The 15638-nt window shown below is 34.6% G+C and overlaps 2 protein-coding genes across 2 annotated transcripts; both read left to right on the top strand.

Moving 5' to 3' along the window:
• Window positions 1-2933: 2933 nt before the first annotated feature.
• Window positions 2934-7460, top strand: LOC114181154 (putative disease resistance RPP13-like protein 1). Its single transcript, XM_028067514.1, has 2 exons — window positions 2934-6595; window positions 7303-7460. Coding segments are annotated over exons 1-2 (3471 nt in total). The 5' UTR covers window positions 2934-3125; the 3' UTR covers window positions 7304-7460.
• Window positions 7461-10866: 3406 nt separating this feature from the next.
• On the top strand, window positions 10867-14923 carry LOC114180367 (putative disease resistance protein At3g14460). Its single transcript, XM_028066670.1, has one exon. The coding sequence runs from the start codon at window positions 11133-11135 to the stop codon at window positions 14676-14678; it is 3546 nt and encodes a 1181-aa protein (XP_027922471.1). The 5' UTR covers window positions 10867-11132; the 3' UTR covers window positions 14679-14923.
• The last annotated feature ends 715 nt before the right edge of the window (window positions 14924-15638 follow it).

The following is a 15638-nucleotide window of genomic DNA, read 5'->3' as shown; positions in this document are numbered from 1 at the left end:
CAAATGCAGTTCTGAATTCCAATGAAAACTCAATAGGCACTGTTCCAAGCCATTGTCATAACCTGCGATTGAAATTACTCATTTCCTATTCCTACCTTGGCAGCAGCATGCGTCGGTGGTGCTCTTCTTTGTGCTTTTCTGCAGGTTGCATTTCACAGGGTAACCTCTCCTAAACTTCTACACTTCTTTCGTGGAAGAAAGCTTGATCAAGCACTCCTCACAAAACTCAACATCAAACTCTTGTCCATCAATTCTCTCGCTGATGATGCAATTGGAAGTCTTCTGCACACAAAGTCATTCCTCAAGCCTTCCATTAATATATAATTCTATTATGTTTCATACACACACAGATATAATATAGAATTAATATATAATTCTATTATGTTATCTTTCATACATGCTTTCCATTAACTTCTACTAAATTCATACAAAGCAATAAATATTACAAAGTGTACTAAAATCACAAAATTATACAATTAGTTATTCAAAGGACAATGATATATACTTCAATTTACTTTGGTTTAATTGGTGATATGCAGAATATTCTGAATCCCTCAGATGCTTTACAAGTAGATTTGAAAAAATAAAAAGCACCTTGTAAAGCTAGAGTTAGAATGGAATTCAAACCAGATCCCTGACAATCCAAGGAAAAAAAAACAAGTACTCGAGTGTCTACAACCTCCCAAACACTTAAAGAATTTCTCAATCAGTCACTACGGTGGTACACAATTTCCAAGTTGGTTATCTGATAGTTCCTTATCAAATGTGGTGTCATTAACATTGATAGGTTGTAAGTATGTTCTGCAATTGCCTCCCCTTGGGCTTTTGCCATTCCTCAAGCAGCTGACAATTATAGAGCTTGATGGGATAGTGGGTGTTGGTGCTGAGTTCCATGGGAGTAGCTCTTCTTCATTTACATGCTTGGAAACATTGTATTTCTATAATATGAAGGAGTGGGAAGAATGGGATTGTGAAACTCCTTTCCCACGTCTTCAACATCTTTCTATAGTACATTGCCCCAAGCTCAAAGGGCTGCCAAACCAACTTCTTCACGTAAAGCAAATAATTATCTGTGAATGTGAAAGGTTCACCATTAGCGGACACAACACGGAATCATCAACCCTGGAAAGGATAGGGGATACCATAAATAATAACTCTATTTAAGTCTTACACATTTATTCTTGTTTGTACATGAATATTCCATTGAGACTTCGCTACAATTTACCTGTAACACTGGATATAGATGGAGGCTTTGACTCTCCGATGACCTTTCCTCTAGATTTCTTCCCAAAACTGATGAAGTGGAGTTGTGCTCTGATGGAGGTTTGCCATCAAATCTAAATACCATGGATCTCTCAGACTGCTCCAATGAAAATGGCTTTGGGAGCCAACAACTCTCTACAACTCTTGTCTGTTCAAAAATTGGATGTGGAGTCTTTTCCTGTTCAAAGAATGTAGTTATTCTGATGCTGAATCAAGTATTAAATTGTCACAGAAATTGCCGTCAACTTCTTATGGTTATGGAGGGGCTGTTCTGTTCTCCATGTAAAAAAATGAAGAATCAATTCACCATCTATTTTTTTTAGTGTAATACTGCTGTTTATCTTTGGTTGAATTCAATTCCGGGTAGTGCTCTAATAAAACTTGTGTGATTAGGAGCTTTGACTTACACTACTTGGATGATTTGCCAAAGAACTATGACAGATTTCAGAAAATCATTTCACTGCAAACAGCTGTTCAAAATATGAGAGGGTTAGTGAGTTTGATTGTTAACTCTTCCAGCAAACGTATGCACAATGATATAAAGTAATTTTGCTTCTGAAATTTTTTGACATCAATTCTAGCCGGGTAAAGGTACAACTACTACACAAGTTCTTTGGCAATTTCCTGATATATATAGATTGGGTAACGTGATCACATATAGTTCTTGAAACTTTTTATCAAACATTTCTTTGAAAGGAAACTTATTCTTCTATTAATCTATGTAGATGACAATGATTGTTGTAGGGATGTTGAAGTATAATTGTTATTTAAAGAAAAGCTTGTTTCTTAGTTCAAGACGAAGAAACTTGAAAAATTAAAATACTTCAATATGTTCTGTTCTTCATATGGGATTACTATTCTCTACTATTGCATTTAGCATGATATCATAATTCTACAGTAATTGAAAACATGGAACTAACATTTTTGGAGCGGAAACCGAGCAATTAATTAGTATAAATTGCACTAGGTAAAGAAAGTAATTAGTATAAATTGCCATGAACTTAATGCGTTTACTTTATACTTTTTTTCCTCATTTTATTATTATTGCTATTAAAGTTATTATTGTGTAACTTGTAATATTTAATCCACCAAATACACTTTTTGAATTTAACTACGACATAATGAATTAGACTTCTCTGTCACCACCCCGTGTTAGGCACGTTATTGCCACTAGATCTAGAAATCCAATAATCTAAATGAGGCTCGATGTCACACTCTAAATTGGTTTATTATGATTCTGTGAAAACTCAACAACATCATCATACATAGAGATCTGCGATTGAAAACTGTTTTAAATTAACGCTAATATAAACTGTGTTTCCCACTATTAAACTCATAGGTTGGACAGAGTGCAAAGTAGTAAAGTATTGAGAATGCACACATCACAATATTCAGATTCACTCATGGAATACAGTCTGTATTGACATCAACCCCAAAGCAAAACACGTTACTACTGATTTTCTTTCATTAATATAGCACCATCCTTCCACTGCATCATTCTCATAACCTAACAATTAAAAAAATTATCAGAAAGACATTATTGCTTCACTGGGCCCACAATCCTCTCTCCATTCAGAATTTCATGCTTTCATTCATCACAGCCCTTGAATGAATATCGAACAGCTCACATTTTATAATGATCAATAAAACTTATCAAATGTTTGAGCCGACCATTCCTAATCTAACGAGAATTGTGAAACAAAGCTGAGAAAATGATGTTCCACTATCCTTAAAGTCAAGTCTTCGTCGTAAAATAGCCAACCAACTACTCATTTCATCGGTATAGCATCACTGTCGTAAACTTCCATCTCAAATCTCACACTTCCATTCACCATCCACTACAATCTGTTCCAACTCCAACCATGGCAGAACTTGTTGGTGGTGCTCTTCTTTCAGCCTTTCTTCAGGTTGCATTCGACAAGCTAGCTTCCACTCAGTTTGTTGATTTCTTTCGTGGGAGAAAACTTGATGAGAAGCTTCTCGACAATTTGAACATCATGTTGCACTCCATCAATTCTCTGGCTGATGATGCAGAACAGAAACAGTTCACAGATCCACACGTCAAAGCATGGCTTCTTTCTGTCAAGGAGGCTGTCTTTGATGCAGAGGATCTCTTGGGTGAAATAGATTATGAACTCACCAGATGCCAAGTGGAAGCTGGATCTGAACCTCAAACCTTTACTTACAAGGTATCTACCTTCTTCAACTCTACTTTCAGTTCGTTTAACAAGAAAATTGAATTAGAGATGAAAGAAGTCCTAGAAAAACTAAAATATCTTGAACAGCAAAAGGATGCTCTTGGTTTGAAAAAGGGTACTTCTTATTCTGATAGTAAGGTGTCACAGAAATTGCCATCATCTTCTTTGGTGGTTGAAAGTATTATCTATGGCAGAGATGCAGACAAAGAAATTATATTTAATTGGCTCACATCTGAAACCGACAATCATAACCATCCGTCTATACTTTCCATTGTGGGCATGGGTGGGTTGGGTAAGACCACACTCGCCCAACATGTATACCGTGACCCAAAGATGGAGGAGGCTAAGTTTGATATCAGAGCTTGGGTTTGTGTTTCCGATCATTTTGATGTTTTGACAGTGACAAAAACAATTCTTGAGGCAATCACTAAATCTAAAGATGATAGCGGGGACCTAGAAATGGTTCATGGAAGATTGAAAGACGAAATATCAGGAAGGAAATTTCTTCTTGTTTTAGATGATGTTTGGAACGAAGGAGGAGAAGAATGGGAAGCTGTTCGAACTCCTCTTAGCTATGGGGCTCCAGGAAGTAAAATTCTTGTCACAACACGTAGTAAGAAAGTTGCTTCTAACATGAGGTCTAGAGTGCATCTTCTGGAGGAATTACGAGAGGATAAGTCTTGGAATGTTTTTGAAAAACACGCATTAAAAGACGGTGAAATTGAATTGAACGATGACCTAAAGGAGATTGGTAGAAGGATAGTTGTGAAGTGCAAAGGATTACCTCTTGCTTTGAAAACAATTGGACGACTTTTACACACAAAGTCATCCATTTCAGATTGGCAAAACATATTGGAAAGTGACATGTGGAACTTACCAAAAGAAGCTAGTGAAATTATCCCCGCTTTATTACTAAGCTATCACTACCTTCCTACTCCTCTCAAGAGATGCTTTGCCTATTGTGCCTTATTCCCCAAAGATTATGAGTTTGCGAAGAAGGAGTTAATTTTGTTGTGGATGGCTGAAAATTTTCTGCATTGTCCTCAAGAAATTAGACATCCAGAAGAAGTTGGTGAACAATACTTTAATGATCTATTGTCAAGGTCTTTCTTTCAACAATATGAAGGTAATTTCGTCATGCATGACCTTTTAAATGATTTGGCAAAATATGTTTATGGGGACATATGTTTTAGGTTGAAATTTGATAAAGGAAAATATATACCTAAAACAACCCGTCATTTTTTATTTACACCCGGTGATGTCAAATGTTTTAATGGTTTAGAGAGTTTAAGTGATGCTAAAAGATTGCGTTCCTTTATTGCAATTGCACGACTTAGGGGACGTTACCTTGGCAACTATCCTTGGCAATTCATGATTTCATTACATGATTTGTTCTCCAAGATTAAGTTTTTACGCGTCTTATCTTTCTATGGTATTAGCGATCTCAAAAAGGTCCCTGATTCTATTGGTAATCTTAAACATCTCCAATCGATAGACCTTGAGTATACTAATATACAAAAACTACCTGACTCAATAGGTTTGCTCTATAACTTGTTAATACTGAAGTTGAGCAATTGTTATGATCTGGAGGAATTGCCCTCAAATTTGCATAAACTCACTAAATTGCGTTGTCTGGAATTTGAAAGAACAAAAGTGACAAAGATGCCAAAGCATTTTGGAGAATTGAAGAATCTTCAAGTACTGAGTACGTTTCTCGTTGATAGAAACAATGAGTGCAATATTAAGCAATTAGGAGGACTCAATCTTCATGGAAGTCTATCAATTAAGGAGGTTCAAAATATTGTGAATCCTTTGGATGCATTAGAAGCAAATTTGAAAAATAAACACCTTGTGAACTTGGAATTGGAATGGAAGAGGAAGCACATCCCTGATGATCCATTGAAAGAAAAGAAAGTACTTGAGAATCTACAACCTTCCAAACACTTAGAACGTTTGTCTATCGAGAATTATGGTGGAACAGAATTTCCAAGTTGGGTATTCAATAATTCATTATCAACTTTGGTGTTCTTATGTTTGGAGAACTGTAAGTATTGCCTATGTTTGCCTCCTCTTGGACTTCTGTCATCACTAAAGACCCTCAAGATTAGAGGGTTTGATGGAATAGTGAGCATTGGTGCTGAGTTTTGTGGGAGCAACTCTACTTCGTTTACATCCTTGGAAAGTTTGGAAATCGACAACTTGAAGGAATGGGAAGAGTGGGAATGTAAAACTACTTTTCCATGTCTTCGATATCTTTTTATCAATCGATGTCCAAAGCTGAAAGGTACTTCAGAGCAACTTCTTAACTTAAAGGAACTATTTGTTAGTTTACGTGGTAAGCTCATAATTTATTCATGCCCACTTGTGAATATTCCTATTACCCATTACGATTTTCTTGAAGAAGTGATAATTAATGGTGGGTGTGACTCTCTTACCATCTTTCCGCTAGATTTCTTTCCAAAGCTACATTTACTTCATATAACAGGGTTACGAAACCTACGAGGAATTTCACATGAGCACACTCATAATCATCTCAAGGAAATGGAAATTGATGAATGTCCTCAATTTGAATCATTTCCTAGTGAAGGTTTATCTGCTCCGCAGCTATGGAAAATTGAGATTAAAGGACCAAGGAATTTGAAGTTGTTGCCAAAGCGCATGCAAATCCTACTTCCCTCTCTTACTGAGTTGCGAATAACTGATTGTCCACAAGTGGAGATGTTTGAAGAAGGAAGTTTGCCATCAAATTTAAAAGAGGTGTCTCTTTCATGTTTCAGACTTATAGCCTCCCTGAGAGAGGCTTTGGGTGCCAACACTTGTCTTGAAACATTGTCTATTGAAGAGGTGGACGTGCAGTGTTTCCCTGATGAAGGTTTGTTGCCACCCTCTCTTACCTTTCTAAAAATCTACGATTGCCCAACTCTCAAAAAGCTGAACTACAAGGGTCTCTGCCACCTCTCATCTCTCAGACTTTTTGGATGTCCCAACCTTGAATGCTTACCGGAGGAGGGTCTGCCCAAATCCATCTCTTTTCTTCATATATGGTATTGTCCATTGCTTAGACCGCGTTGTCAGAATTCAGAAGGCGAAGATTGGGGAAAGATTGCTCACATTCAACAACTGTCTATTGATTAGTAAGTGCAAAAAATTATTTAAATATTAAAGAAATATTAATAATTCAAATTTGGAGTAATCATTTTTGGTTGATATTGACCAAGTTTTGTCTTTTATTGAAGCTTAAAATTGTTTTCTGTTGAAGTTCACACCAGAAGTTAATTTTACAATGTTGTTTGATGGATGTTCTTTTTTCTGCTGTTTTTATCAAAGTTAACGGAAAAGTTTCCCAATTGACATTAGCAAAAGGAATGTTAGAAAAGGTTGATTGGAAATTCCAAAGTCAATTTTGAAAAACAAATTTGTAAAAGATTATTAACAAAGTGAGAAACCAATAATAAACTATGTCTATGTAAATATATAGTTATTGTTTTTGCTTATTTGTTTTTATGAGTCGGTTTTAGTAAAAGTTCGGATTAGTTTTTCTGTTTATTAGTTGTGATAAATGTGATCATCAAATCCATATACGTTCATATTGTATAAAATTTGGTTTGAATTTATTATATATATGGACATATTATCTCACCTTAAGGTAGGACTATAATAAAATGTATAGACTCCACATCATCGCATACCTTCACAAACAAGATCAAATGTATCAGTCAATCACATGCATAAAACTGAACTTGCACTCTTTGAGATTTCTAATGCTAATGTATCCAATGTTTGTCTATTTATTCCTTTTGTTGGGATTGATTTTTAACAATGAGATCCCTTTCTTTGTCAGGAGTAGAAGAGACCCTCTTTTGTGATCTTCTTCTTGACCACTAATTGTGTCTTTAATCGATACTTCTGAAAAGATGGTAAAATCTGTTTCTACCACCAATGTACCTAAACAAGTCCAGGGCAAACCGCTACATAGAGAGAGATTGAATCAAATGTAGTTGTGAAATGAAATGTAAATACTTAAGACACATTCTAAGGACAAGAAATTGTATTTGCTTTCTGAGCTGGGAAGTAGAATTCAAGTTGTTTCTGAGTTTGTACCTAAAAGATGGTGCAAAAGAAGCAATTGAAGAGTCTCTTTAAAATTTCCAGAGGCTACAATTGGAGATGGTGGGGTCAATTTCACCATTTACTGTCTCAAGGCACTCTTTGCTACTCTTCGCCATTTACTGTCTCTGAGGTATGTAAAATCTTAACCCCTTTTCAGTCTCTTCCATTTTTAAACCCCTTTTAAAATCTTAACTCCTACTTCATAATTAGTTGTTCATGATTATTCATTTTTTTTACAGCCTTAAAACCTCATAACATTTTTGGAGTATGCGTTTGCAGGTTGAGGGCCGGATTTCTATTTCTTTTTTCATGCTGAGTGTGGTTTTGTAATTCTGTAGAATCTTTGTATTTCTTCTTATTGATAAGATTATTTGTTTATTGTTGAAAAATCCCAAGAAGAAATTGGCATCAGAAACACAGGCCTTAAGTTAAAAGGTTCAAAGTTATTACTTTTAAAATCCCCGTGGAATTGATGTAATAGTGATTTAATATTGGGAATACAACATTGTTTTACCTCTTGTCTCCAGCTATCGCGGATCCAATTTCTGTACCAACTCAAGATATGCTTATTGGACTTTACATATTAACGAATGGGAATCGTCGGGGTATTTCTTCAAATAGGTATAATCCACGTAATTGCAGAAATTTGAAAAATGAAAGAATTCCCCAAAAAAACTATAAGTATACGAAAAAGAAAGAACCTTTTTTTTGGAATTCCTTTTCCATTTCCACCCATCAGAAGATAAAATTATTCTTCCACATAATGTAATATTTAATGATGTAAATTTTTTTGTTTTAATATATGAAGGACCTCTACTTTTCCAAACTAATTAGTAGTTACCCTGCTTACTCAAATGATTCTAGGTAGACCTCATACTCTTGGAGACCGGGAAAAGGATGGGTTGCAAGTGACTTCCATTACAATTCAAAAAATAGAAAAAAAAAACAGAAGACAAATTTGATGGGAATTTAATTTTATTTTAAGTACTGTTATGAAATTTTATATTTATTTGTTAAAATAAATTTTATTGAGTTACAAAATTGTAAACACAAAATATAGAAGTGGATTATAAATGAATAATTTATAATTATAAGTAATATAATTTTTGAATTATGATGGTTAAAAATATCACCATAATATAATGGGAATAATGATAGTATAAATTGGCATTATTTACCTCTTGAAAACACCACTTTGTACTGTGTAATAAATGACGATTGTTGTGACAGTTCATTTGAAACTATTATATTATATTTTGTGGCGACACGAATTGTTGTGATGATTTTTGAAACTGTCACATGAGTAAATAGTGACGGTTAGAATTGTCACAATATACAAAATAATTGTCATGATTTAAACCTAGTTATTACCAACAAGTAACACACCACTTTAAGAGGGAGACCATCTATGCCTTCACCAACACTATTTCCATCAAGTTTTTTTTTTTTTAAATCAAACAAACTCGTCTTTGTACAATACCTAATCATTAGGCCATGCATGTATTTCTTTGTACTCCAAACCCGTTATTGGACGTGTTATTTTCTAGAAGGATTTCCTTCAAAACTCCAACAATTATGTAAATATTTTATCAGTCCATTTATTTCTTGTTTTTAAACTAAATAATTCTAAAGTTGTCAACAATCATGTAAGCGCATCCTAGGAACAACTCCTCCTCTGAATCAAACTTTAAAGAATCATATAAATGAGCTTTTCCAAAATTTTCTTCATCAACATCACATATTACTTCTTCTAAATGATCATTTATCCATTCGTCCTCATATTCTATTATTCGTGACATTGTAGACTTGTGTAATACTTCTCCATGTCAAGTTCAAATCATATAACTTCTGACTATACAGAAGATAAACAGATTATCACGCATTGTGCCAAACTCTTGACATATTTAATTCAGACAATGAACACCTGAGTTACCTAAACATGTGCAAGGAAAAATAATACACCTAAGAGAGAGATAGAAGGAAAGAGAGTTGTGATATGTAAATGCTTCTATATATACATTCTTAGACCTTGAAATTAGATTTGATTTCTTGCTGAGTTAGGAAGGAGCATTGAAGTAGTGACAATTGCTAATAGCTTATAGTTTTTATTTTTAATCAATACAACAATGTGATAAGCGACTTCAGAATCAGAAAAATAAACTAAAACAACAAATTGAAACCAGGAAATAAAATTAGACAGCAAACTGAAACGAAAACAGTGAGTAGTGTATGCGACTGAAAACTAAATTATGACGATTGATAAGCAAAACTGAATTAAGATGCAATATAATGGTTTGAATCATGGAGGCAACATGCAATGTAGTCTTGAAACATACTAATTGAAAACTATAACCGAGAATTGATACTAAGAACAAGTGCAGAATTAGATTTTTAAGATGGGGGAAAACTAACTAAACTAATAAACCTAACTTTCTAAAATGGGGTAAAAACTGAAATATGCAATCAAAACTGGAATTAAAGTCATGAACAAGATTCAAATGGTGAAACTAAACTTAAACAATGCATAGAACTGTAAAATTCAGAAACTTAAATCTAATATGCAGAACCAGTGCTAAAATCTGAAAATAAAAGATCAATATATATTAACTACCATAACTATATTACCTACCATGATAAACATGAGAACTCTGAATTGAAATGTGAATTATGCAATGAAAACACAAATTGAATCATGAAAACAGATTAGGGACTAAATTAACCGGTTCAGCATTTTACAAGTTGTTCTTTAAAAGTGCTACTCCAATTCTCTGCACCACAGCTATTGTCAACATCTTTAAATGACAGGTTACGGCCACCACCGTATTCTTCAAAAAAATCGTATATCAAGATCTCGTCCTCATAACCAATTTAATACCTAATTAGTATGTACTTAAAAAAAATAATATCAAATAGATGTTAGGTCCAACTTTCGAGTTAGTCAATGAAACAATATTTAAAAAAATTAGCTTACTATTTGTAAATAAGAGTGGAACTAACTTGATACCTTGTAAAATAATAAGAGGTCCCTGCATATGCTAAAGGGGCAAAGAAAAACTAATAAACCAAATCTTGGATAATTAAAAATTACTCACTGCATATGCTAAACTAGCTTAAGATAGCCAATTAAGTGAATAAAGAAAGGATGAGAATTAGTACATGAATATAAGATAATTGATGCAGAAAAGATATTTACTTTTTTATATTTTAAAGTTAGAGAATATCCAAACAATTATAGTTTCCTTCGCCCATTTAAAGTTTTGGTTTCAAAATACTGTATACCAAGTCAGATGTCAGTGCTGATTCTTATTGTGAGACATTCATGGATTACAGCTGTGAACATTTTTGTGATCAGAAAGACTCAACAATTATTGCTTCACTGGGCCCACAGCTAGGATTTCATAATTTCATTCATCACAACGTTGAATGGATATTCTGCTGTTCACATCTTATATTGCTCAATCATAACATCAGTATAGCATCCCTGCACTGAATCCCTGTTGTAAACTTCCATCTCAAATCTCACACTTCCATTCATCATTCAATCCATTTCCAACTCCTACCATGGCAGAACTTGTTGGTGGTGCTCTTCTTTCCGCTTTTCTTCAGGTTGCATTCGACAGGCTGGCTTCTCCTCAATTCGTAGATTTCTTTCGTGGAAGAAAACTTGATGAGAAGCTGCTCGGCAATTTGAACATCATGCTGCACTCCATCAATGCTCTTGCTGATGATGCAGAACAGAAACAGTTCACAGATCCACACGTCAAAGCATGGCTTCTTTCTGTCAAGGAGGCTGTCTTTGATGCAGAGGATCTCTTGGGTGAAATAGATTATGAACTCACCAGATGCCAAGTGGAAGCTGGATCTGAACCTCAAACCTTTACTGACAAGGTATCTACCTTCTTCAACTCTACTTTCAGTTCATTTAACAAGAAAATTGAATCTGAGATGAGAGAAGTCCTAGAAAAATTAGAATATCTTGCAAAGCAAAAGGGTGCTCTTGGTTTGAAAGAGGGTATTTACTCTGGTGATAGTTCAGGTAGTAAGGTGTCACAGAAATTGCCATCATCTTCTTTGGTGGTTGAAACTGTTATTTATGGCAGAGATGTGGATAAAGAAATTATCTTTAATTGGCTCACATCTGAAACTGGCAATCATAACCATCCTTCAGTACTTTCCATTGTGGGAATGGGTGGGTTGGGTAAGACCACACTTGCCCAACATGTATACAATGACACAAAACTAGAGGAGGCTAAATTTGATATCACAGCTTGGGTTTGTGTTTCTGATCATTTTAATGTTTTGACAGTGACAAAAACAATTCTTGAGGCAGTCACTAAATCTAAAGATGATAGCGGAGACCTACAAATGGTTCATGAAAGATTGAAAGAAAAAATATCAGGAAAGAAATTTTTTCTTGTTTTGGATGATGTTTGGAACGAAAGACAAGAAAAGTGGGAAGCTGTGCAAACTCCTCTTAGCTATGGGGCTCCAGGAAGTAGAATTCTTGTCACAACACGTGGTGAGAAAGTTGCTTCTATCATGAGGTCTAAAGTGCATCGCCTAAAGCAATTAAAAAAGGATATATGCTGGAATGTTTTTGAAAAACACGCTTTAAGAGATGATGAGCTTGAATTGAATGATGAAAAAAAGGAGATTGGTAGAAGGATAGTTCAGAAATGCAAAGGATTACCTCTTGCTCTGAAAACAATTGGAAGTCTTCTGCGCACAAAGTCATCTATTTCAGATTGGCAAAGCGTATTGGAAAGCGACATATGGGACTTACCGAAAGAAGTTGAAATTATGCCTGCTCTACTATTGAGTTATCAACACCTTCCTTCTCATCTCAAGAGGTGCTTTGCTTATTGTGCATTATTTCCAAAAGATTATAAATTTGACAAGAAGGAATTAATTTTGTTGTGGATAGCTCAAGATTTTCTCCATTGCTCTCAACAGAGCAACAATCTAGAAGAAATTGGTGAACAATATTTCAATGATTTACTAATGAGGTCTTTCTTTCTTCAATCAGATTTCAAAACCTGTTTCTTCATGCATGACCTTCTAAATGATTTGGCAAAATATGTTTGTGCGGACTTCTGTTTCAGGTTGAAATTTGATAAAGGAAACTGCATATCCAAAACAACCCGTCATTTTTCATTTGGAATCTCTGACGTAAAATATTTTGATGGGCTTGGGAGTTTAACTGATGCTAAAAGACTGCGTTCTTTTTTTCCATATAAAGAATTTGGGAGAAGATATATTGATTATTATCCTTTGCAATTCAAGATTTTGGTACATGAATTGTTTTCCAACTTTAAGTTTTTACGTGTATTATCTTTGGATCAATATTCTGAGCTTAGAGAAGTCCCTGATTCCATCGGTGATCTTAAACATCTCCATTCCTTAGATCTTTCGGGAACTCAGATACAAAAACTACCTGACTCAACATGTTTGCTCTATAACTTGCTAATCTTGAAGTTGAACTATTGTTCAAGTCTGAAGGAGTTGCCCTTAAATTTGCATAAACTCACCAAATTGCGTTGTCTTGAATTTGAAAATACAAATGTGACAGAGATGCCAATGCATTTTGGAGAGTTGAAGAATCTTCAAGTACTTAGTGCGGTTTTTGTCGATAAAAATAAGGAGTTCAGTACTAAGCATCTAGGAGGGCTCAATCTTCATGGAGGATTATCAATTAATGAGGTGCAAAATATTGTAAATCCTGTAGATGCATTAGAAGCAAATTTAAAAAATAAAGATCTTGTGAAGTTAGAGTTAAAATGGAAGTCAGACTACATCCCTGATGATCCAAGGAAAGAAAAGAAAGTATTGGAGAATCTACAACCTTCCAAAACATTGGAACATTTGTCAATCAAGAGCTATGGTGGTACAGAATTCCCAAGTTGGGTATTTGATAATTCATTATCAAATTTAGTGTCCTTAAGGCTGGAGGACTGTAAATATTGTTTGTGTTTGCCTCCCCTTGGACTATTGTCATCTCTGAAGACCCTTCAGATTATTGGATTTGATGGAATAGTGAGCATTGGTGATGAATTTTATGGGAATAGCTCTTCTTCGTTTACATCTTTGGAAAGATTGACATTTTCAAACATGAAGGAATTGGAAGAATGTGAACGTAAGACTGCTGCTTTTCCACGTCTTGAATTTCTCAGTGTGTATCAATGTCCCAAACTAAAAGGTCTGCCAAAAGAACTTGTTAATGTAAAGTATCTTGATATACGTGGCAGCATGAAAGCATGGTGCCTTGAAAGGTGTGAGCACACTGTATCTCATAATTCACTTGAAGACTTGAACTTTTGTGCTTTTCCAATTATGAATATTCCAATGAGTCGAAGCTTTGATCTGCTTGAACAAATTAACATCTTTCGCGGTTGTGATTCTCTAACAACCTTTCCACTAGATTTCTTCCCAAACCTTAAGGCTCTTTCATTGTATTTCTGTCGTAACCTACAAATTATTTCACAGGATCACACTCATAATCATCTCGAGAGTTTGACAATTGACGGTTGCTCTCGATTTGACTCATTTCCTAGTGAAGGTTTATCTGCTCCACGGCTAAAGAGAATTGATATTGATGAAGCGGAGAATTTGAAGTTATTGCCAAAGCAGATGCAAATCCTGCTTCCGTCTCTTAATATACTAAAGATAATTTGTTGTCCAAAAGTGGAGATGTTCCCAAACGGAGGTTTGCCACCAAATGTAAAAGCGGTGTTTCTTTCAAGTTTGAAACTTATGGCCTCCCTAAGAGAGACCTTGGGTACCAACACATGTCTTCAAAGCTTGTATATTGAAAAGATGGATGTGGAGTTTTTTCCCGATGAAGTTTTGCTACCACACTCTATCACTGCTCTACGAATTTGTGATTGCCCAAATCTTAAAAAGATGGAGTACAAGGGTCTCTGCCACCTCTCCTCTCTCTTACTTCATAACTGTCCCAACCTCCAATGCTTACCAGAGGATGGTCTCCCCAAATCCATCTCCTCTCTTCAAATCTTGAACTGTCCATTGTTGAAACAACGTTGTCAGAATCCCGAAGGCCAAGACTGGAACAAGATTGCTCACATTGAAGACCTAATTATTCTCCCATAAGTTTAAAATTAGATGTGCAATAATTCCCGTTTGTCTGCCTCTTCAACAGGTGTTGATACTCTTCACTATCTCTCTACCTTTTCAATTACAATCTTGTTAGGCGCAAATATATATTTGACTATGTAACTGGAATTTACATTGTTGTGCTATTACATTCATCACTTTGTCTAATGATTTCTTGTGTGAATATTCAAAGCAAAGGAAGCATATATACTTAAGTTGGAGGAAGCATAAATATAAATAAATAGAAGGCAAAACCATTTTTCCGCAAATATGCCACATGATTCGTTAAGTTTTGGAAATATGACACAGCCAACGCCCTTTAGAGGTTTTGATTTTATTATATGATATTTTGTAGTTATATTTTGGTTATCATCTCTTCTCCTATCATGTTTTTATTATAAAGGATTATTGCAAGAAATTTAAAATAAAATAAGGAAAGAAAAATTTTCTAGTGTATATATCACATCAACTAAAACCTTTGATCTGATACGAGATGAAGTGAAGAAGTTAGACTGATTGCATAACTAGTCTATTGATGGTTTACTTATTTTAGAATAGTCTTTCTTGTTTTACACGATGGAGAATGAAAAATTTTGATGGAACAGAGTCATCAGATATAGAAAACATTATCATATGACACCCAAGTTTAAGAATGACGAGGAAATTAAAAGAATCATTCTACCATAATCTCGATCATTATCTCTAAACTTATAATAGTTTTATTTGAATCACAAGAATAATTATTATTTTTTCAATCAAACTACCTTTATGAGGAAAACAGAAAAATAGGAAAAAACTAACCTAAGCTACTAAGAGGTGAATTCATATAACATTTATTTCTTTATTTTGTTTATATAATTTATTAGCTAGTTACGTAAATTTTATTATGGAAGATATCCTATTTTTTTTTTATCTAGGAAATTAAAATATCATAAGGTTGAAGTGGTGTTGGAGCCA

This window comes from Vigna unguiculata, chromosome 4 (genome assembly GCF_004118075.2).
Source record: "Vigna unguiculata cultivar IT97K-499-35 chromosome 4, ASM411807v1, whole genome shotgun sequence".
Classification (NCBI taxonomy): domain Eukaryota; kingdom Viridiplantae; phylum Streptophyta; class Magnoliopsida; order Fabales; family Fabaceae; genus Vigna; species Vigna unguiculata.
The sequence above is the reverse complement of the archived record's forward strand: the minus strand, read 5'-3'. Positions and strand labels throughout refer to the sequence as shown.

Bases quoted from the DNA above. Each gene is read 5' to 3' on its own strand.
- LOC114181154 (XM_028067514.1), top strand. From the start codon at position 3,126: ATGGCAGAACTTGTTGGTGGTGCTCTTCTTTCAGCCTTTCTTCAGGTT.
- LOC114180367 (XM_028066670.1), top strand. From the start codon at position 11,133: ATGGCAGAACTTGTTGGTGGTGCTCTTCTTTCCGCTTTTCTTCAGGTT.